At 41.1% G+C, this 25,037-nt stretch overlaps 1 protein-coding gene across 2 annotated transcripts in view; it reads right to left on the bottom strand.

Annotated features, from left to right (window-relative positions):
- Nucleotides 1-22,137, bottom strand: part of LOC145353895 (peroxidasin homolog) — a 180,617-nt gene extending 158,480 nt beyond the window's left edge. For both annotated transcript variants that reach the window (XM_080204846.1, XM_080204847.1), the window contains exon 1: nucleotides 21,927-22,137. In XM_080204846.1, the coding sequence (XP_080060972.1) occupies nucleotides 21,927-22,087 (161 nt within the window). In that variant the 5' untranslated portion in view covers nucleotides 22,088-22,137. The remainder of the gene's footprint in view (nucleotides 1-21,926) is intronic.
- Between the last annotated feature and the right edge of the window lie 2,900 nt (nucleotides 22,138-25,037).

Here is a 25,037-nt window from a genome sequence, read left to right as displayed (position 1 = left end):
CAAAGTACGAATCTAATGGTGGCCAGTAAACCCGGAGATATAGGAGTGAAACAACATGATACGTGGCAGATAGATGTAGGGTCAAAATGGTCATGAGCGGCAAAAGAATGGGGAGTCTGAACAAAAGAATAGTGGGAGAATAGAAACATTTCCAAATCCTCTTCATAGAATCCTACAGTACAGAAGGAGGCCATTCAGCCCATTGAATCTGTGCCAACCACAATCCCACCCAGGCCCTATTCCCATAACCCTGTGCATTTACCCTAGCTAGTCCCCCTGACACTAAAGGGCAATTTAGAATGGCCAGTCAACCCAACCCACATATCTTTAGACTGTGGGAGGAAACCAAACCACCCAGCGGAAATCCACGCAGACATGGGGACAATGTGCAAACTCCTCACTGACAGTGACCCAAGCCAGGAATCAAACCTGGGGCCTGGCACTGTGAGGCAGCAGTGCTAACCACTGTGCCACCCACAGAGGAAGGATTAAAAGGCCATAAGTCAGAAGAGTTTCAAGGCAATGAGAGAGGTAGTAATACTCTTTATTGCTGCTGGACACAGTGATTTTTTTTTAAAGTTGGTTTCTCAAAGATTTTTGAAATCATGATTTTTTAAATTCCAAGGTTGTTGTAAAACTTGATTGGTTCTTGATGTGATACTAGAGTTTGGCGAGTTTGGAGCTTGTAAGACTAGTTATGTGTTAAAAGTCAGTCAGTCAGATAAAGGAGGAGAAAATGATAAGATGGATGGACAAGTGTGATTGAGAAACAGGACTAAAACTGCAGAAAATATACAGGAGTGTTACACTCATAGTAGAATAGTTGCACACAAGACTTTAATTATACAAAATATCTATATTTTGATGAGTCAATTTACCCTCACCCTTTAACTTCACTAATGACAATACATTTAGTGGAATTTTCCAGCCGCACTGCCCCCAAGACTGCAAAATCCCACCCCAGGTCAACAGACCTTTGCATGACCCATGTCCCATCCGCTATGATTTAATGGTGGACAGGATGGGAAAATAGCGCCCATTGTAATTTTTCTTTACAATATCTTTCACTGCTGCAGTGAATGATCAATAACTACCACAGACCAGTTCACAAGAACCCAGCCAAAGTAAAAAGTGACACCACTATTATCCCACCACACACACACACACACACACACACACACACACACACACACACACACACACACACACACACACACACACACACACACACACACACAAGGGTACCTCATGAAAATCCCTACTACTAACTACAAAGGCAATGACCACAATGCATTCCCAACATGTACATGTTGTCAGAATGTTTTCACTGGTCTTTGTGATGCTCTCAGTTTAGCACACCAATGTTTCTCCTCCATCCCCTCCCCCAAAAGCTTGCTGGAATCAGATTCCAGGAATATCAGGTACAGTTTCCAAAAGGTCAGCCTTCATCTATAATTCTTCATGTAAACTGAACGTCAGCAGGCTATGTGATTCTGAGGGAAATCGCTGCTGAACCTGACCTTGTTCTCACCCAATGCTCAAATGTGGGGTCTTTAACCTGCGCTTAAGCCTCTCTCCCTTCGCATTGTCTGCAACTGTAAAGAGTTGATTACCTGTTAAGACTCGCACTCCAACCATTATCTCGTAGTTGAGTTTGTGTCTATATATGCCCTGTTTGAGAAACAAATCCTGCACTCCCCTGATGAAGGGGCACGTTCCGAAAGCTCGTGCTACCAAATAAACCCGTTGGACTTTAACCTGGTGTTGTGAGACTATTTACTGAGCCAATGTTCAAACTCTCAAGAGGAGTCACAGAACAATGAATACCAGGAACTCAAAGCTAATTTCCCCCTTTTATTTTCTAGCCCAGGTTTACTGAGGTCAATAAACATCCCACCACTGCCCTGGCTGGGATGAGCCGATTCATTGATTCATAGAGATCACACAATTGTTTATTGTAAACCAAATGGAATCTGATAGAAGATGTACTAATTTGAAACCCAGATACTCAGCTATAAAGACTATGTACTTTGTTTTAGAAAAGGCCCTCAAAATTCTCTTAAATCAGCCTGCAACATCTTGAAAGGTAACTTTCTCTCTGATCACTATCAATCCTGCCATTCAGCTGGTAATGGGACAGGATGACTCAGCCTATTAATAAATAGCATAGTTTGCTGGGAGCAACTGTTCTGTACTGGACCGATCTGAAATAGTTGCTAACAGGACCAAAATCAAATTGAAAGTTTGGGGTTTGCTGTTCATTCCAAACACACATGTCTTCAACACAATTGGGAACAGTTGCAGAATTGATGAAAGAATCAAAATTTTACATTTTAAGTTTAACAGAGAGATTCCAGATTGAATACACTCATGAAAAAAATTAGTTCACCTCCTACACTAATAAAAGAATAAAACACTCAGCTCACCATTACTGGAATCTTCTGTTTCCCCATCTCCTCCCCCAACGTAACAACTTTTCAATCGAATACTCCATTCCATAGTTTCTGGGCTTGCATCCAGAAGGAGCTCTGACCACATCACTCTTCCACAGCCCTTGCCAATGCTGCTGTGTGGCCACCTAGTGGGGACTGAAGTGCGACTAATCGTCGAACCCCTGCCAAGGTCTCCTCCTTTCCATTGGATGTATGCTCTTGATCGTGCTCAGATCTGCGCCTGACAAGATCAGCAACTCACCATCTGGGACAAAGCCAGGGTATGAATCTCAGCCATGGTTAAAGTTTGAAAGCAGAGCTCCCAGTTCATGGAGTGTTGAGCAAATTCACTGTGCCACCCACTGGTCATGATGTGGAGATGCCGACTGGGGTAAACCCAGTAAGAAGTCTCACAACACCAGGTTAAAGTCCAACCAGTTTATTTGATAGTAAACCCACAAGGTTTTGGGGTTTGCCCCTTCGTCAGGTGAGTGGAGAGTTCTGAATTCTCCACTCACCTGACGAAGGGGCAAACCCCGAAAGCTCGCACCCACTGGTCACCAACTTAAGTGCAACAGTGTCAAGGAAGTAGTTTTTACACCATCGCTATCATGGCTGACGGTCTTGCTCAGAGTATCCCACTCAACCAGCAGAATTATTAACAATGTCCACCAGGGTGGAAACCTTATACAAAGTGGTGGATTCATAACTGATATAGAGTATGCACCAATAGCTTCATTAAACTACATTCAAATTCTTATCATTTAATATCAGTCGTGGAGCCTCATTATGTGCAGAATTTCCTGCAGGATTGTTTACACATTTCACACTATTCAAATAAGACCAAGTCTCTAGAGTTACAGCCTCTTCTGCTTTCTTGGTAGACACTTGCCAAACTGAAACTCCAATCTAGGAACTTTTCCAACCAAGAGCAGTGTGCATCAATTCTGTAGAAGTATTCTGAAATAATTAATTTTGGATTTTGTTAGAATGCGCTGCCAAATCCAAAATCTAGCACTGCAGCTTACAGTTAAGTCAAGCTGATGGAGTACGGCCAAGACACGTTTTACAATTCCGATGATGCGGTCCAAGAGTTAGATTCTCAAACTAATGCTCAATTCATTCTTCCCACTGGAACGGCCTTTCCTTTCTTGCACTTGTTAAAAATGTAAAATAAACAAACAACCAATAATCCGAACACACTGCAGGCCATTTCACAAATTAGATACCTCACTTTAGTTTCCTGAATTATCAGACTGAAAAGAATATATATTGTCCGAGACCAATAAATAACTAACGTGTTTGTCGCAAATCAGGTTATGCAAGAAGTGAATATTAAAGTCTGGATAATAGATCAATATCATACTTAAGTAGAGGCTCTGCATTTCAAGTACAAAGCAGTTACAGCTCGGAATGCAGCCTAGGAGATTTATTGATGATATCCCCCCCCACCCCACCCCACCCCCAGGTTCAAATTTGTGTAGATTCTATTTTCAGGTCAATATATTATTTTGAGCACTAATAAATAGGCGGCACGGTGGTACAGTGGTTAGCACTGCTGACTCACAGTTCTAGTGACCCGGGTTCAATTCCCAGCTTAGGTCAATGTCTGTGCAGAGTCTGCAAACTCTCCCCGTGTCTGCGTGGGTTTCCTCTGGGTGCTCGGGTTTCCTGAGCACCCCGAAGGAAACTGGACCTGGAATAATTCTGAGGCACGCAGCCTCACTAAAACATCTGGATGAGTGACCCACTTCCCGGCTGGTCCTTTCCAGTCACTTCCTTCCCAGCCGGTCTCCATTAAATGGAAGAGGGCAGAATCAAGGGGAGTTGAGTTCGGGTTTGAGATTTTATTTTACATTTTTACCTTCTACTGACCCAACTTCACCCATTTTGGGAGGAGAGGGGGCTCCAGGGACCCCCGGGTCCTACAAAATCTCATATGACACTATCACCCAGTAGAAAGCATAATACAAAATGTGAATGTCTAAAGAAAGAGTCCTGCCATAACACTAGGAAAATAAATTTGACTGGATTGCAAACGCCAGAGTTTCAGAATGGAGATACAGTAAAAGGAAAGGGGAGACAATTGCGTCTTGTATGACAGACCACTGAAATGCACGCAATGAAATTATGTCCAGGTAAACACACTAAATTGGCTAGAAAGATTGCAATGGGGAAAGCATTCAAGATGGACACAGGTCATAAATGGATATACAAATTGTATAAAAATCACAAAAATTCACACTTCCTTCATCTCCAGCCCAATTTTCTCCCCTCCTCTTCTTTAGATGATATTGGGTATGGTTCAAGTGTCCTGAGAGACTGCATCTCAATGTTCATCTTTCAAGCATGAAGGAAAGAGGGAGATATTTCACTCTTTATCACATTTTTGGACATCTCAAATGATTATTCTTCAAATAATGCATGGGATGTTTTACATTTGCCATACATTGGGCTTCGACTTCTGAATCATCCCAAAGATGTCACTTCCAGCACTGCAATGAAATGTCATTCTACGTTACGTTCAAGTCCTAGAATGGAGCTTTAACCCTTGACCTTCTGACCCAGAGGCATGGATATTACTCATGTAGCAAATCAGACAGAGTGCGACCTGAAACTGAAAGTCAAGAATGGGAACCTCACCTCATTTTAATTCTTCCAAGAACCCCCTGGGTCCACCCTCCTAGGCTACTGGCACCCCAGTTGAGGTAAACTGTCTCAAGTCAGGGACGGCATGGTGGCACAGTGGTTAGCACTGCTGCCTCACAGTGCCAGGGGCCCGAGTATGATTCCCAGCGTGGGTCACGATCTGTGTGGAGATTTCACATTCTCCCTGTGTCTGCGTGGGTTTCCTCCGGGTGCTCCGGTTTCATCCCACAGTCTGAAGATGTGCGGGTTAGGTGGATTGGCCATGCTAAATTGCCCTTTAGTATCAGGGGGACTAGTTAGGGTAAATGCATGGGGTTATGGGGGTACAGCCTGGGTGGGATTGTGATCGCTGCAGACTCAATGGGCTGAATGGCCTCCTTCTGCACTATAGGATTCTATGCTTCTATGAGTGGGCAGCCAGACGTGGAAACTTCAGACTTGTATTGTTCAATATCATATCGAGCAGTACATTTAGCACCGGGGAAGATGCAGTTAATAAGTTTAATCTAAGTACATATAACAGATTAAGAAATGTATGGTAACAGGATACACTGAAGGATTTTTTTAAAAAAAATCACATTTGGATTTTCTCCTTAAAAACTCCCACCCTTTGTCTTCAGTTTCCCGAGATCAGAAACAGATTTGCTAGTATATATGACATGTCAGGTACAAATCTGCCATTGATTTCAGTTGGTAATTGAATATCCTCCAGCAAATTAATGGACTTGGGCGTTGGTCTGTGTAAACCTGGAGGGAAACCATCAATGCTTCAATTGAATAGGAAAGGCAAAAATGGAGTTCCTTGTGCAGACATCAGGGTAAGAGACCAGCAATTGTACCACAGAGCATGAACAGCATTTGTTTCATTACTTTTATATACATGGTCTCCAGAAATGTTTTATCACCATTTAATAAGTCTTGAAAATACTTTTAAAAAATACACAACTATTTCCTGCTGTTCTGACGTCGATATTCTGCCGCTTCCCCAGGATAGGATCTGCAGCTTCAAGTCTACGGAGATTCCCCACAGAAATAAGCCTCTAATTACCCCGGGTTGCACCTATTTGAACTATTTTCCCACACAGGGCGTATCTGAAGAGTGATCTTTACAAAGGGACAAATCAGGTTCACAAGATAGGAGGAAGGCCATTCAGCCCGTCTTAATTCATCTATTTACAGAGATCTTACCTCTCGCCTCAAATGTAGCACCAAAAATAATTTGTTAAAATATTCCAGGGATTTTGCCTTCTCTATGCCAGCTGCAAATTTATTCCACATGTTGATCACACTTTGTACGAAGAAGAATTTTCTGATATCAGTCTAAAATTAATGATTAGAAGTTGGAACCCTTATTTCCACTTCCACAGTTCGATAATATTCCCAGTTTCCATTATCAGTTACCATAACAAATATATAGATTGCTCCTGAGTTACAACTTCTCTAAACTGAAAAGCACTAGCTTATTCAGTCCCCACAACTCAAAATCTCCAATACTCCATCCTACAGCACTTAAGTTTCACTTGTTTCTTGGAGATCTGAACTGGACACTGTTCCAAGATACAGTCTGATCCTCATCTCCGCTGGACATAATATGCAAGGTGGTGTCTTTGAACCAGGCTTCTTCTGACTGACGCACTACATCCTTAAATGGTATAAGGCAGCATTCAGTGTGGCTTGTTGAACGCAGATCTGCAGTGACAAGGCACGTTGAACTTAAAATCTACTGTAACTCTTAATCCATTTCTAACTTCATCGTCAAATATTGAACTGGACTACAGGGAAGTCTACGGCTTTTTAAAATTCATTTATGGGATGTGGGTATCATTGGTTGGGCAAGTATTTATTGCCATGCCATAAATTGCCCTTGAAAAGTGATACAGTCCGCGTGTGGTAGTGCTGTTGTAAGGGAATTCCAGGATTTTGACCCAGTGTTAGCGAAGGAAGGGAAACACATTTCAAGTCAGGAAGGTGAGTGTCTTGGAGGGGAGCTTCCAGATGGTGGTATTCCCATGCGTCAACCATCCTTGCCCTTCTAGGTGATAGGGGCTTTGGAAGATGCTGCCTAAGGAGCGTCAGTGAGTCCCTGCAGTGCATCATGTAGATGGTACACACTGCTGCCACTGTGCCAGCGGCAGTGGGAATGAACATTTGTGGAAGGGTTTCTAATCAAGCAGAATTCTGAATGGTGTCAAGCTTCCTGGGTGGAGCTTTTTGTTGGAGTTGCACTCACTGGGGCAAGTGGAGAGTATTCCATCACACTCCTTGCAGATGCTGAACAGGATTTGGAGAGTGAGAAGATGAGTTACTTATTGCGGGAATTGTTGTATCTGACCTGCCCTTATAGCCACAGTATTTACATGACTAGTCTTGTTCAGTTTCTGATCAGTGTTAGCTCCTAAGATGTGGAAAGTTGGGGGGGGTGCGGGTGGCGTTCAGTGTTTGCCATGCCACTGAATGTCAAAAGGCGATGATTCTCTCATGATGGAGATGATCATTGCTTGGTGCTTGTGTGGTGCAAATGCTACTTACCACTAGTCAGCCCCAAACATGGATATTGTGCAGGTCTTGCTGCACTTAGACATGGACTGCTTCAGTATCTGAGAAGCTTTGGTGATAAACTTGTGCGACGATCAGCAAATATCCCCACTCTGACCTTATGATGAAAAGAAGGTCATTGATGAAGCAGTTGAAGATACTTGGGCTTAGGGATGCTGTGTTCGAGGGTGGAAATAAAGTGAGACCCCAGTAAAAGCCGTTACTTTTAAGGTTGGTGATGTTGGCAAATTTAAAATAATGAATGCAGATTGTCACAATAAATGGTCACTGCTGTACGGCCTGATCAGATGGTGATCAGTAACAACAGAAGCAAATAATAGGACTCTAAACATTGGGATAGATTCATTAATGAAAGTATGTTTAAGCCACCACGGCTCATTATGATTTAAAAAACACAACAGAAAGGAACACACGCCTGTTAAAGTTTTCATTCTGGTACTAACCATCATGAAGATTGTTACATGTGCAGTGAACGTTTCAGGGATTCACAGCTTGCTCGGCACATCTGTTGATTCCTGCACTTACAATTAGAGTTTTATTTAAATATAAAAGGGGGAAAAATGCAATTATCAGGCATCCTGAAATGAATCTCATCCAACTCCCAAGTTGTTTAAATATTCACAGTAAAGAATCAAACTAAAATTATGTGCAAACAATTATCCAGGCTTTAAACCATCAATCTGAACAATAGTCTAGCACACCTTCAAGTTGACTTGTATTCCCTACAGTTCAGTTGTTTTTATAATATGCCAGACTCACACTAGTGTTGCCAATTCCCAGTGGAAAGATCTCATGCAAGCTGGCTGTAACTTGAAGATAAATCTGACAAATTTCCCAAGGCCAGCTGGTTTTTAGAAAAATAACACCAGTCACTTTCACTGCACTGTCACTGAACCATGTTGTTCATTTGACAGTGTTATGGATTTTCTAGAAATCATACAAGTACCCAAATGTTTTCGCTCAGTCTCTTTGTGTACCTTTGCACGTGGTGAAGTCAGATCATGGTTTACACACATATAAGGGCTGCAAAATTAGTCACAAAGTAGCCTGGAGCAAGTTACCTTATCAAGTTACTCGATAGTTGAAAAGAAAGCAATGCTTCAGCTTACAAGTAAAATTCTAACATTTATCACACTGCACTCAGTTCCCCAATGCATTCTGTGGTGAAGAATTTAAGCCTTGCTTCAAATATCCACTCTTCCCCCATCATTACCTGGTCCATCTCCTGCTCTTCGATGCCACTGATCACAAGCCTATCAATTCCCACTGCCTATCAAAACACTTTTTTTCCCCCATGGACAGCACTTTATTTGCCCTTCCTTCAACCTAATTTACTGTATTTGCTGCTCACAATAACACAGTCTCAACTGAGATTTAAGTGATCACTGATGAATACCTCTGTTGTGTCTATGTGTATGACACTCTGGACCCCGTCTCTTGACACTTCAATTCTCCATCGCACCCCCACTCTGGCAGCTTTGTCCTTGTTATTTTACAATTCTCCAATGAATCTCAGCACAGGCTTGATGAATAGCATCTCATCTTTCTTCAAGGCACTTTCCAGCCATCTGGCCTGAACACTGACATTAGAAACTTCACCCACTAATCCTCACGTTGTCCGTTCTTATAAGCTTTTTATCAAAATCATGTCTTCCAATCTTAAGGAAGGGCTTTGTTTGAAACATCACTGTTTTCTTCTTTCCTGACAGAAGCTGCCTTGTCCATTGACTGTTTCTAGAAGTTTCTGTTCAGTTTCTGATTTCCACCATTTTCAGTAATTCTTTGTTTACTTTTTTTTCCTAACTCACCCAACTGACATCAGAAGGCATTATTTTTATTTTATTTGCGAATAAAGTTACACTCTGTAATTAACGCTCATGACAATTTCACTAAATTTCAGAACTTCAAAACATTTGATTGTCACGTCAGTTTTTAACTCTTGCAGCTGTAGTAAAAAGTTTTTATTAAAGTCAGTCATGGGCTGCAAAGTGAACAACCTTTCCATTGGAAACTCCAGGAAAGCCTTTGGTTTTCTCCCACCCATTAATGAATAGATTAAGCACTGACAATTTGAACAAGTGGCCAAGTAGCTACCATGAAAATTATGGTTCAGAAAGCAATTGACACAAACAGAAAATGATTGCTGTTAAATACTTAAACATAGAAATAATCATAAATAACAGAAACACGCGTTCTTTCCATTCATTCTGTGAATGGCACTTGGGTTTTCCTCCATACTTTTCATATTTCAGTTTGATTTCTTGAGGCTTAGAACTTTTTCCGATGTCTCATGACGTAGCTTGGGATCATACAGTTTCTCAATTGCTCCTCCGAAGCCCCTCATGATGTTTCATAACATTAATAAGGTAAAAGTAAAGTCACCGCACATCAATAGCTGCTCTCCCCCTCTGAGGGGGAGGGTTGACTGCTGGTGAGTCAACCTGAGAATCATCACACCTCAGGCAAGGGGCAACATTGGGAATGAACCTTCACGAATAGCCCCAGCTGGTATGGGAACTGAACCTAAGCTGCTGGAGTCACTCCGTGTCACAGACCAGCCATCCAGCCAACAGAGCTAACCACTGAACTGAACAAGGTACTATGGTTGTTGCTTTTCAATCACCTCAAACTTTTCTCCACATCTCCCAGGAATTCTTTCTTACTCTTTGCCTGCTGCTCTCATATTATCCCGACAGCTTTGATTTCTCTGTAACTGTTTGGCTTCCCAAATCCAAGATTACAGAAAAGGACAATAGGAAAGAAAGGAAATGAGACAAAAGGGAGATAAAAATGATGATTTTGAAACATTACTATGTAAGGAACACAAATGGGCACACAAGGGGCCTTGTTTTGTCTTTTTAAATGCATATGTTATTAGTACTGTATACAGTAATAAATAACTTGCTTGCAATAAATACAGGAAAAAAACTCTAAAGCCTGGTAATGGCAGATGTATATAAATTGGATGAGTTTGTGGGCCACTGGTGATCTAATATCTCTCCAGTGATTCATAACTGAGATGCTGAAGGAAAAGGAAAATAATTAAAAAGGTCATTATTGAACAAGCCCAAATATTTTCATAGTGTGACTGAGGTAGGAAGGATAGCTTAAACAATGGACTGTATTTTAGATCTTATTTGCATTAACTCTCCAACCCTGTTTTAATGATCAAAACAGGTTTGGAGAGTTAGTACAAATAAGATCTAAAATACTGTCCATTGTTTAATGAGTAGACCAGCTTTGGCAGTAGAAAATTGTCACTCTAAATAATAGATGAATGATAGAGTAGAAATACCACACTAATTATGAACCAGCTTTTCATAACTTGACATTTCAGCAGCTGTTAAGAGTCCACTTTAAATACAGAGGGCACAGTACAGCAAGTGCCTGCTTTTAAACTGGATCTATCTACCTCAGTTCAACTTCCCTACCCTTTTATATTCTTCCTTTTAAAATACTCATTCAATTCTCTTCTTAATGATTTCATAATCTCTGGTTCTAATAACCCTTGGTATGAAATGTCTCCTAAATTTTCTCTCTTACGCTTTGAGTGTTCATTGTGAATTTATTACCAATTAACCAACCAGTTACCAACCTTTGACTATTTACTTTTGAAATTTTAAAGACAGCTGTTAAACACTGCCCTAAATTCAGCTGATCCAGTGAAGAATGGACAATTATAACCTTGAATTTCTCATCATGTCCTAGTGGATTTTCATCACACACTTTCCAGAGCTTGAACATCCTTCCAATAAGAGAGCAAGAAGACCTGAATGCTGTTAATTACATTCAAGATAATTTATTCATTGTTCCTGCAAATATTTACAGAGACAAGAACTGTTATTTTAAATTGATAGTATAAAATAGTTGTCTGGACGATTTTTTTTAATGCTATTTTCTTTACACTCTAAGACTTAAACTTAGATGTTCCATCAGTATAATTTTTAATACTGGCACTAATCCATTGAAAATATATGCATTCCATTCAAAATTACCCTCATTGAAAAATTTATCGTTTAGTATTTTCATCAAGCTTTCCTAGGTCAAGCATAACTTGAGCACAGGCAGAGTGGATCTCCTTGTATTCTTTCTGAACTATTCACAGAACCTCAACCCAAACTTTAAAATCCAACCCCTTACTCAATGGCTGGAATTTTCCAGTTCTGCCCACTGGCAGGACCTTCCAGTCCCGGCAAAGTCAATGGACTTTTGGCTACCTTGCCGCATCTGCCACGAAGGAACCTGCTGGGTAGTGGGGAGATTTCCCACCGGAGTTCAATCCGGCACCAGTTTGCAGCCAAATCTACAAAAGTAGATTAGGATACTTTGCCCATCAGTTTTCTCTTTTAAGATGATTAAACAAGCGAGTCTAGTCAGCTCAAAGTACTTTGATGAACTACAGATACTGCTTCAATTGAAATGTCTAAAGTAAGACCAATCTGTTGACTTCTGTGATAAGATAGAAGCCAGAGTCAGACTGTCCCCTGAACTGATTGGCTGTCAGCTAATCAAGAAAAACTGACCCTGACTGATAGATTATTTTATCACAAAGATGATCTTTAAGAACAACTATAATTGTTCCACTCATCTCTCCCGTGAACTACATTCAAACGAGTACATGTAACACTGATTTCACGTCCTTCAAATTCTTTGGTAAATGTTTACATCTGATCACTGCCGGTAGCACAGTGGTTAGCACTGTTGCCTCACAGTGCCAGGGACGTGGGTTCGATTCCTGGCTTGGATCACTGTCAATGTAGAGTCTGCAAGTTCTTCCTGTGTCTGTATGGGTTTCTTCTGGGTGCTCCAGATTTCCTCCCACGTTTGAAAAGATGTACTGGTTAGGTGCATTGACCTGAACAGGTGCTGGATTGTGGCAACTCGGGGAATTCCACAGTAACATCATTGCAGTGTTAATGTAAGGCTTACTGGTGACTAATAAGTAAACTTTTACTTTACTTCCTTTACATAAGGCAAGCACTCCTCCACACTCTAGCAACTTAATCAACAACTTGTATTAATACAGCACCTTTATTGCAGCAAAACACTCCAAGGTGCTTCACAGCAGCATAACTAGACATAGAAAAATAGCTATCAGATGAAAGTTGCTCAGTGCGCGATAGTATTCATTTCAATGCAAGGAATCAAATGATTAAGGCTGATGAGTTGAGGGTATGTGGAAGCATGATATTATTGCTATTCCTGAAACATGGCAGAAAGGAGGACAGGAATAGCAGTCCAATAGCCTGGTTTTCAGACAGCATAGAGAGAGATTTAGAAAAGGATTACAACATCAATTATATCAAATGATCTCCACGGCAAACAGCGAGATGCTAGAAGGATAAACAAAATGTGACCACATAAGTTGAACTGAGAAACAAAAAAAAATGACAAGCCACATTGTTGACAGTATACTTTAGACTATATACTGCAGATAGAGGGAGATAGAAGAGCAAACGCTTTGATAAATTGCTGAAAAATGTAAAACACAAAGGGATAAAATATCAGGCTTTTCAATTGCCCTAATATTGATTGGGATAAAAAGCAATGAGAAAAGCATTGAGGGTGTAGAATTCTTAAAATGCATTGAGAACTGTTTTGTCTGCATCACAAGAGGAGGGCAATTCTTAGCTTAGTTTTAGGAAATGGACTTGGACAGGTGGATAGGTATCATTGGGAGGGTATTTTAGTGGTAGTGACCACAATTCAGTTAAATTTAGGCCACTTATGGTAAAAGGACAAAGAGAGACTAGGAGTAAAAGTTTCAGTTGAGGAAATGCCATTCTTACTAAGCCAAAACGCAATTTGGCAAAAGTGGACTGGAAACAGCTGCTCATGAGCATGCTTCTTAATTAATATTTTGTATCTGTCTTCACAGAAGGCGATTACATGAACATTGCGGTTACGGAGTGGAGAATGGGAAACATTTAAACAAACAATTCAACAAAATACATTCCATGGAAAAACAAAAACTCAGCAAGAAAGTAGCTCATTCAGAAAGTTGAGGATAGTGTTAGATTAAAATGAGAAACTTAAAATATTGCAAAAAGACAATAACTTGCCTGATGTGTGGCAATGTTTTAGAAACCAATAAAGATTAACCAAAAATTTTACACAGAAGGGAAAAAAGAATGAGTGTAAACTAGCAAGTCATATAAAAACAGATTGTAAAAGCATTTGTAAGTATATAAAAAGGAAGTGAGTAGCTAAAGTTATAACTGGACCTTCAGAAACAGAGACAGGAGAAATGATCATGGGGAATAAGAAAACAGCAGAGGCATTGAACAAGTATTTTAGGGACGATTCTCCCAAAAAATTCTAGGTGCTGAATTCGCATAAAAACTGGAGTAAATCACACTGTCTTTTTCAGCGTGAGCTTAAAAAAGAATCTCCTACACTCTGTGCACAGTGGACGAGGCCTATTACTGTATGAGAGACTAGGAGCATAGTGCTGAGCGGGCCATTGCGCATGCGCTGATCTATCAGCGCCGAGACTGCTCCATGGGGCAGTGGCTCCTGTCAACTGGCATCCCTATCACTAACCAGCTCAATCATTGGCTAGCCCCACAATCACACATAACTGCTGCCCTCTCACCACCCCCCCCCACGTCCTGATCATTGATCTCCCAGACATGTCTACCAGCCTCGACCACACCCCTCCCGCACCCGGCCCCTTGCAACCCTGAAACAGCCTCCGCCAGACTCTCCCAGTCCGCTGCACCAAATAAACAGCGCAGTGGGATGGGAGGATCGCTCCCCTGTGCGTCTGTCTTCACAACAGACGACAGAAGTTTCATTCCAGTAATGCATGGTGAACTATGAGCTAAAAAAGTGAGGAAATGAATGGAGAAAAAATATTGGAGAAACTTGGAGTAAAATGTGGCAAAACTCAGGGTCCTGATGGCCCACACCCTAGGGTTTTAAAGGAGATGGCTGCTGAGATAGAAGATGTGATGGCTGTGATTTTCCAGAAATCATTGGATTGAGGAATGGTCCTCTCAGATTGGAAGCTGGCAAATGTTACTTTGCTTTTCAAGAAAGAAGGCAAAGAGAGAAAACAATGAACTGCAGGCCAGTTTGTCTGTTGTTGGGAAAATGCTGGAATCCATTATGAAGGAAATGCTAACAATGCACTTAGAAGTGCACAGTATGATCCTGTTTAACAAACTGATTGGAGATTTTGAGGAATTTGTTTTTTTTGTAAATAGCGAGGTAGATAAAGGGGAACCAATAGGTGTAGTATACCTGGATTCCAAAATGATTTCAATCAGATGCCACACAAAGGGCTAATAGATAAAGTCAGTTCATGGAGTAGGAGGTAATATATGAGCATAAGTAGTTACTTACAAGACCATAAATATTTACTTACAAGATATTGAAGGGGCTAGGTAGGGTAGAGGTAGAGAGATTCTTCCCGCTTAGAAAGGATAGCAGAACTAGAGGGAACAGCCTCAAAATAAGGGGGGGGGGGGGTGCAGTTTAGATCAGAGTTGAGGAGGAACTTCTTCACTCAAAAGGTGGTGAATCTCTGGAATTCTCTGCCCATTGAAGTGGTGGAGGCTACCTCGTTGAATATATTTAAGTCACGGGTAGATAGATTTCTGATAGACAAGGGAATTGAGGGTTATGGGGAGAAAGCGGGAAAGTGGAACTGATCCACTTCAGATCAGCCATGACCTTGTTGAATAGCGGGGGAGGCTCGAAGGGCTCGATGGCCCACTCCTGCTCCTATTTCTTATGTTCTTATAAATACAGGATTGGATAGGAAGCAGAGAATGGGCAATACTGGAGCATTTTCAAGTTGGCAGCCAGTGAATAGTGGAGTACCACAAGGATCAATACTGGGGCTTCAACAATCTATATTAATGACTTAGATGAAGAGGCAGAGAGCAATGTATCTATGTTTGCTGATGACACAATGCTAGGTGGAAAGGCATGCAATGGGGAGGACACCAAGTTTGCAAAGAGAGACACAGATTAAGCGAGTGGGCAACAAGATGGTAGATGGACTATAATTGGGGAAGTGTGAAGTTATTTACGTTGGTCAAAAGAATGGAAAAGTTGAGCATTTTCAAAAGCTGAGAATCTTGTAAATGTGGATATTCAAAGAGACTTGGGTGCGCTGATACAAGCAATGCATAAAGTTAACAAAGGCACATCATGCAATTAGGAAGCCAAACAGCATGTTGGCCTTTGTTGCAAAGAGCCTGGAGTACAGGAATAAAGAAGTCTTGCTAGAGTTGTGCAGGGTTTTGTTGAGAGCTGGAGTACGATGTGCACTTTTGGCCTCCAAGACAGACTTGCACTGGAGGCAGTACAGCGAAGGTTCATTAAATTAGTCCCTGGGATGAAGGGATTGTCCTGTGAGGAGAGGCTGAGTAAACTGTTGATTTCCTCTGGAGTTTAGGAGAATGAGAGGCACCTTGTTCAAACATAAAAATTGTGAAGAGGCTACATAGGAGAGATGCTGAAAGATTGTTTCTTCTGGTCGAGAATTCTAAACTGAAAGGGCACAGTTGTTTGGGCAAGGGGCCAATTATTCAGGACTGAGATGTGGGGAAATTACTTCAATTAAAGGGTTGTGGACCTTTGGAATTCTCTCCCCCAAAGGGCCATGGATGGTCCATCATTGAATACATGAGAAGTTGGGATTAACAGATGTTTGTTCTCTCAGGGAAACAAGAGATGTGGGGAATGGGTATGGAAGTGAAGTTACAACTCAAGATCAGCCATGATCATATTGAATAGTAGAGCAAGCTCAACATGCCATATGGTCTGCTCCTGCTCCTATTTCTTGTGCTGTTATGGATGGTATAAACACAATGAAAGAGGAATATTAAGGGCTTTAGTGACTTTGAAAGTGGGTGAATCATCAAGTATAGATAAAAAGTATTGCAGACTGCTACCAAGCAGCACACTGGCACAGTGGTTAGCACTGCTGCCTCACAGCACCAGGGACCTGGGTTCGATTCCCAGTTTGGGTCACTGTCTGTGTGGAATTTGGACATTCTCCCTGTGTCTGCGTGGGTTTCCTCCCCCAGTCCAAAGATGTGTGCATTAGGTGGATTGGGCATGCTAAACTGACCCTAATTTTGGGGAGGATAAATATGTGGAGTTACGGGGATAGGATGGGATTGTTGTTGATGCAAGTTTCTTGGGTCAAATGGCTTCCTTCTGTACTGTAGGGATTCTCTGGTAAGATTGGGAAGAAATAACGAGTGCCTGGCTGATCATCATTTTGCGATCCCCTCTGGCTATAGGCATGGTACTGGACGATTGGAATTCTGTTGTTTAAAAAGGGAGAAAAGGAGAGATCAAGTAATTACAAGACAGTTGGCCAAGGATCAGTGGCCAAGTTTTTAATTGGAAAGAATGCTGAGGAACAATATAATATTTAGAAGGCGCTGACTAAGGACTCTGGGTGAGTTTGTGCAGTGCTTTCTTACCCGAAAGCATCTAATCCAGAATCATAAACTGGGGGAACCTTGCCCAGGGAAATAGCGATAACATTCACAAGTAAATGGATACTCTGGAGGGAGATGGAAAGAGGACTTGTGATAGCTGTCTATGTCAGAATCCATGGGGTCAGCTCTGGGACGGGTGAATTGAGTGAGAAGAAAATTGGCAAGATAATTATATTTTCATTACCTACATCTCACCAGCTAAATCCAGTACACAACTCTCTACCCTACTTACTAGGTGGCATGGTGGCACAGTGGTTAGCACTGTGGTCTTACAGCACCAGGGATCTGGGTTTGATTCCCAGCTTGGGTGACTGTCTGTGTGGAGTTTGCCCTATGCCTGTGTGGGTTTCCGCCGGGTGCTCCAGTTTCCTCCCACACTCCAAAGATGTGCACATTAGGTGGATTGGCCTTGCTAAATTGCCCCTTAGTGTCCAAAGATATGTAGGTTAGGTGGATTAGCCATGGTAAATGTACAGGAATGAGGTGGATGGAAGGGTTCCTTCGGACAGTCGGTGCAAACTCGATGGGCCGAATGGCCTCTTTCTGCACTGTAGAAATTCTATGGTACTCCAAATAATTATTGTAAAACACTACGTCCCTGTGCAAGCCTTAACCACAGGATAATGTCAATGTTTTCAGTGAACTCTCAAAATTTCCTAAACATTTTTTTTGAAAAGTTTGGAATCTTGCTTTAGTGAGATCTTTGAGTTCGGTCTGAAGATGTTATCTGCCATAGTTTTCCCTCATATCTCCAAAATGTTTAGTTAAATCATCAACGTTAGAACAAACATTCCTACATAAATCAGATTGCGTTTTGATCTTTCCTGTAAGATGACAAACTCTTGGATATCCATCAAAACACAGTGCCAGCAACCCAAAAGAAAACAATAACATGGCAAGATCTTTTTTCCTAAAAATTGCACTGAGCATCAGAAATAACATATTCCTGGCTCAACATGCACAAAATAAAACAGAACTCTCATGACAGAAGAATCACAGCTCAAAAGCTTACACCATAAAACTGCCAATTCAGCAGCTGCAGTGATATGTCCCCCCACCCTACTACTCCCAAAACTCCAGCTATCTGACCAAAGTCTAAGTGACCGCCTTCAATGTACTTTCATTTATTCTCCATGTTGAACTTGTGGGCCTGAAAATTTGCAAGTATTTCTCAAAACATGTTGGTTCACTTAACCATCAGCAGCTTATATATAGATACACACACACACACACACACACATTAATACAAGATCAAACAATATGAGACATTCAACAAGAAATGCAATGCGAAAGAGTATTCAGAACATGGAACTCATCACAACAGGGAGTGGTTGAAGCAAATGGTATAGATACATTTAAAGTGGAAGCTAGATAAACATATCAGAGAAAAAGAAATAAATGGATATGACAATAGATTTGGATGAAAAAAGATGGAAGGGGATTCGAGTGAAGCGTAAACATTGACATGGCCTGTTTCTGTGCAAATCCACTAGATGCTGTATCTGTATGTTAAATGTAGTTGGCCCAAGGCTTTATGGGACAACTATGGCACCTTGTTATAAATCTTGACAGCTCTGCCAGAAAATAAGCAATAATGTTTATTACAACCATTAGTAGATGGCTAGTGAGTGGTACAACTACTAGTTAAACTGTTTCATGGAATGCATACAGTTACAAAACTGGCAGTCAGTCAGCAGTGAAAATTTGCCCAGGTATGTCCTTTACACGGTCTGCTCTCCATCAGTTAAGTTTTGGAAGGGTCATCGATAGTGCTGTCAAGTGGCTCTTACTAAGCAATAACTGATGCTCAGTTTGAGTTCTGATAGGGTTACTAAGCTGCTGACCCGAATACAGCCTTGGTTCAAACATGAACAAGCTGAACTCCAAAAGTGAGGTGAAAGTAATGGCCCCTGACATCAAGATAGAATTTGACCAAGTCTGGCATCAAATCTGGCCCTAACAAAACTGGAGTCAGTGGGAATCAGGGGGAAAACCCTCCAATGGTTGGAGTCATACCTGGCACAAAGGAAGATGGTTATGGCTGTTTGGGGTCAATTATCTCAGCTCCAGGAATCACTGCAGGAGTTCCACACGGTAGTTCCCTAGGTCCAACCATCTTTAGCTGTTTCATCAATGTTCTTCCTTCAATCATAAGTCAGAAGTGGGGATATTCACTGATGATTGTGTAATGGTTAACACCATTTACGAATCCTGAGATTCTGAAACAGTCCATGTCCAAATGCAGCAAGACCTGGACAATATCCAAACTTGGGCAGACAAGTGGCAAGTAACATTCATACCAGCACTGAATCCCCACCATCAACATGCAAGGGGTTACCACTGACCAGAACTGAACTGGACCAGCTGTATAATTATTGTGGCTACAAGATGCAGTCAGAGGCCAAGAATCCTGTGGCGAGTAATTCACTTCCTGACTCCCCTCAGCCTGTCCACCATCTACAAGGCACAGGTCAGGACTGTGATGGAATATTTTCCTTTTGCCTGGATGAGTGTAGCCCCCAAACACTCAAGAAACTCACCACAATTGAGGATAAAGCAGCTAACTTGATTGGTACCCCATCCTCAAATATTCAGTCCCTCCACCACTGTCACACAAAGGCACTTGTACGTACCATCTACAAGATACCCTGCAGGAATTTACCATTGTTCCTTAGGCAGCACCTTCCAAACTCATGCCTGCTACAATCCAGAGGTACAAGAGCAGCAGATGCAAGGGAACATGCAAGTTCCCCTCCAAGCTTCTCACCATTCTGATTTGGAAATATATCACATTTCCTTCACTGTCGCTGGGTCAAAATGCTGGAATTCTCTTCCTTACAGTACGGTGGGTGTATCTACATCACACAGACTGCAATGGTTCACAAAGGCAGCTCACCACCTCCTTAAGGGATGGGCAATAAAATAAATGGTGGCCCAGCTGGTGATGCACACATCCCATGAATGAATTAAAAAATTGTTACACTTCAACATTAGAGGTTAGAGCCAAAGAGCACAGAATCTTGATTTAATACATACTGTATTTAAAACATATGCAGTTATGCCAAAATTTTATATCTGTGGAAGCTGGGTTAAAATTTCCAGTCTTTGTTGGTTGTTTAACAACGATTAGAAAGGTTGCGAAGGAAGTACTGAATAGTGATCACCAGGTTGTCTCCACTTAAATATTTGCCCCCTCTTGAGCCTCTTGCAGTTTTGCTTTGCCTTGGCATACTCATTGTTTATCTGGATTTTGAAAAGCCACGTCTGAATTCTATTTTGATTGGGGGCGTTGATTAATTCAGTCATTTCATTTTAAATCTTCCACTGAACTGATTTGAGCATCAAACCTTTGAGTTTTAAAAGCAAATTACTGCGGATGCTGGAAAATCTCAGCAGGTCTGGCAGCATCTTTAAGGAGAGAAAAGAGCTGACGTTTCGAGTCCAGATGACCCCTTTGTCATAGCTTTGATAAAGGGTCACCTGGACTCGAAATGTTAACTCTTTTCTCTCCTTAAAGATGCCGCCAGACCTGCTGAGGTTTTCTAACCTTTGAGTGTTTTTCCACTTTGACTGTTCTGCAGTAATTGGGCTCTACTAGGGCACTAGATGAGGGCTCAGTACCTTATAAACCTGTCATCACAGATTCAAGGCCAAAGTTAGGGAAGAGTAAAGATTTTTCTATTGCTTGCTTTGGAACTGATGGAGTGAAGCTTAGTGTAATGCGGAATCTACTGGTGTAATTCTTCTGGATAACTTTCTCTCAAAGTACAACTCTATGTTTATAACCTCAGTTCACTACCCGTGAAACAATTGAAAATATCAGAGTATATGCTGATATCTCATCCATTTTCCTGTAAAAGCCCAGAGAGAAATGTTGCTCACTGTCCTGGTATCGTACTTTGGGTCGAAGGTTAAGTTTTGGTTCCTGATAAGTCAAGGAAAGCTGATTTTTTTTTTGCATCGAGTACAGACAAGTAAGAGGTATCAAGAGAAAGCCCAAGTCTTAAACGTCTGCTTTCAGATCACCAGAATTCATTCAGTTCCCCCATTGGTAATAAATGTCTGGAATGAATGAAAATCACAGCCTTATTACGACCAATATGATCTCTGAGCAGCACATTTCTTGAGACTAGTCATGTGTGAACTCCAGAATCGTTCAGTCCAGTAGCTAAAAAACACAAATGCGTGACTCTAATGTTTTCACAGGCACTTAACTTTCTCCTGCAGTTGAATTTCTGGGCATGTTAACTGATCAGTGTTTGCAGCTATTTCCCAGCACAACTGAAATAGAATTCTAATTGATAATCTCTCAAAAGGAGAGGAGAGATACACATCTGGTAAACCTCAAGGGGGTGGGGGGCGAGAGAATCCAATCCAAAAAATGTCAAGAAATAAAACGCTCCCGACATTTCTTCTAACGCTGTTAAAGTAACTGTACTCACGGCTAACCTTTTTTAACATCCTGGATGCTAGAAAGAGGACGCACTGTTCACTGTTTTGAACACAGAGTTACTTTTTAAAGAAAAGCATTTTTATTTTGGTGTTTTGTTTTAAGTTTATCCATCAATTGTAATGTCTCCACCAGCATCTTCCTAAACTACACAAAATGCAAGACGTCCCTTTAATCAGTAGGTTAAATTTTGAAGACTGAACTTAAATCGACCAATTTGAATTGTTACACTAAAACTAGTCAAAATCCGTGCTCATGGAAAAAAATAAATGTACGTTGAATGTTTTTTAATTGATTCACGAAATTCGAGGTCTGCCGCGGATCCGAAATCAAATGAGCAAAAACAGGCTGCATGGAACACAACAGGCGACTTACAGGATAGTTGTCTGTACAGAAATCTCGGGGACATTTTCCAGCATTAAGTGCATGCACCGCACCGTCGTCCGAAAGCAAAGGCACCGGCTTGGACAAGACGAGCACAGCGGTGAGAAGAACAAAAAAACGTTGACTAAAAACACCAAACGTTTTGCCAGCATGATGAAGCGGCGCCCAGCGTACTTTCCCCCCCGAGCGCCAGTGGCCAGATTCAAGCCCAACTAAAGTTCGAGGCAGGAGCCTGTAGGAGGCACGTGTACCCTATCAAACCAGTCAGTTTCAACCCGGTCATTTCAAGACGCTGCTTTTCACACAGCGCTGTCTCTGAGAATTACTGAACAATTGCATTAATACAAGCCGATGAAATAATCACTAATACCATCAATGTGTAAATATACTAGACAACATTTAATATGCCAAACATAACTCAATACTTTAACTATTTTAGTTTTAATGCGATAGTTTTCAGAAAACGCAAACTTTGCGAACTGGTGAATTAGATAAATACATTTGTCCATGCAGATCATATTTCTTTCTTTACATTCGCTCTTACTTTTAACAACTTGATGTGTTGGTAAATTGCAGCCCCATCACTTTGCTTAAAGGAGCCGCCTAGTGGTTAAAATGCTCCAGCCCCTCATAAAATAAAGATGTTCGCTAAACGCTCTAAAAATCTGAGAATCCTAGTGCAAAAGAGGGCTATTCGGCCCTTTGAGTTTGCACCGACCACAACCCCACCCAGGCCCTATTCCCACAACCCCATTCCCACAACCCCACATATTTACCCACCTAAGCCCCCTGACTCTAGGGTCAATTTAGCATAGCCAATTAACCCAACCCGCACATCTTTGGACTGTGAAAGGAAGTTGGAGCACCGGGAGGACACCTACGCAGACACGGGCAGAATATGCAAACTGCCCAGATAGTCACCCGAGGCTGTTATTGAACCCAAATCCCTGGCGCTGTGAAGCAGCAGTGCTAACCACTGTGCTAATCAGCGGCCCACAGAACTGAATGTAAGCATGAAATGGTTAATGGAAATAAACGTTTGTAATATCAAAACGTGTGTTACAATTTTGAAGGTATATGGTTACCTACGACAAGACACACGTTTTGTAAAAATAGTATAAGGTACCACAAACGTAATTATTTTTGTATCCTCTCTGGAACGTTCTGAATTGTATTTTTTTTGTGACGTTGGTTGAGGAAAGAACCTTTGCCAAGATATCAAATTGGGCGTTTAAGATGATTAAATGAATTGATAGGTCAGTTACAAACTAACTGTTTCCTCTGGTAGGCAGCTCCAGCACTGTGCAACACAAACTTAAAATTAGAGCTAGGACATAGGTATTAGGAAGCATTTCATTTAAATGATAGTGGAATATCTGTTCAACACTCCAAGTGTCTTATTATTTATGCCACATTTGCTGTGATGTCATATCGACTTGAAATGGTAATTCTGCACATCTTCCACAGATGCTGCCAGACCTGTTGAGTTTCCCCATCATTTTGTTTTCATCCAACATATTTTTATTGTTCTTTTCCATTTAACTTTTTGTTTTGAATGGTAAGTTGCTGAAAGAGCAAGCTAGTAACAAGGTAGCAAGGGATATTGAGCATCTGGGACCTGAGCAAACAGCACAAACACCATGTACCTCTTTAATCAATCATATTGAAAGATTGCGAATTGAACAGCACAAGGACTGAGAGGTGGATGAGTTCAATGTCAAATTAAGTGCAGACCTTTTGGCTAAGCTCAAGCATCAGATCAAGGCCAAGATGGGTACAATGCTGCATCTTGTTAGCTTGGATCTTGTTTGTCTCTCTTGTGGAGATCTTGAATTAAATTCAATTGGATTTTGATTTTGGAACAAACAAGGAATGAATTTAGGTGCCCAGTCCATTCTGAGCATTGGCTTTGCAACTTGAAGAATGAAGTAAAAAATTAACAGAACATAGAACATTACAGCGCAGTACAGGCCCTTCGACCCCCAATGTTGCACCAACCTGTGAAATCATCTAAAGCCCATCTAACCTACACTATTCCAATATCATCCATATGTTTATCCAATGACAATTTAAATGCTCTTAATGTTGGTAAGTAACAGGAAGGAAAGAAAGGCAAAGTAAATCAACAGAGTTGCAAAAAACACATTTTAAATCCCTAATCATGAAAAGCTGAAAAAAAGTGTAAGACTCCGCACTTGTAATACTTAGTAGTGGCTTGACTGGTAAGAACTGACATTGCATCACTAGAGGTGTACTTAGATTGAAACAAACACACCAAGTTTAGTTCTTATTTACTAGACAAAGTACAGCATGATATCTACACACCTGAACCAGCCCAGCGCACATTTCCAGTGATAGATAGTTTGATTAGTTTTGGCAGGCTCTGAAATAAAATGAAATGATGGAGTGGACGCAGGTTGGCTGTATAGTCAAAAGATTGCCAGTGCATAGTGTGACCAGCTGCTTTGGCTGACACGAAGTGAAAATTTGTTTTAAGAAGAAATTTCTAACCATTAAACTTTAAATCCTGTCAGTTATGCCAAAAGAATCTGGATATCAGGGACAAACAAGCACTTCTTGCATTCAATATAACACAAACCATTGAAATTACATCTACTGATGCATTTTCATTCTTGACATTTCTGGTCTATCGCAATGTGGATCCATCAATTGTACTTCACCTGTAACTTTTGATGGCAGTCAGCTGTAATGGTGGACAAGAATCCAGAATTGGTCCTAGTTCCTGTTGCTGACCAACTTTCTACTTTAGTTTTGATCTTTGAAAAAATATCAGCAAAGAGTGGAAAATAAAGTCTAAAGTAGTTATGTTTAAACTTTCCAGCTTTGTGGTTACTTAGGTATATGTAATAAAGCTGCACCGATCACTTATGAAGTGTAAATTAATGTTCCTACTAACTTGCATCAATATTTGAATTAATGAATACCAACGGATACATGTTGATTTGCAACTTTTTCATTAATGAGGCATAAGAACCAAGAATCCTTTCCAACTGTCAAAAGACTAAACTTTAACCAGTAAGTACAAACATGACCGAGTTTCTGGACATAGTAGAAGCCAGCTGCAAAGTCAGTTTCCATATT

This window comes from Carcharhinus amblyrhynchos, chromosome 16 (assembly GCF_965287045.1).
Source record: "Carcharhinus amblyrhynchos chromosome 16, sCarAmb.v2.hapA, whole genome shotgun sequence".
In the NCBI taxonomy this organism is placed as follows: domain Eukaryota; kingdom Metazoa; phylum Chordata; class Chondrichthyes; order Carcharhiniformes; family Carcharhinidae; genus Carcharhinus; species Carcharhinus amblyrhynchos.
This window is presented reverse-complemented; position numbering and strand designations above follow the sequence as displayed.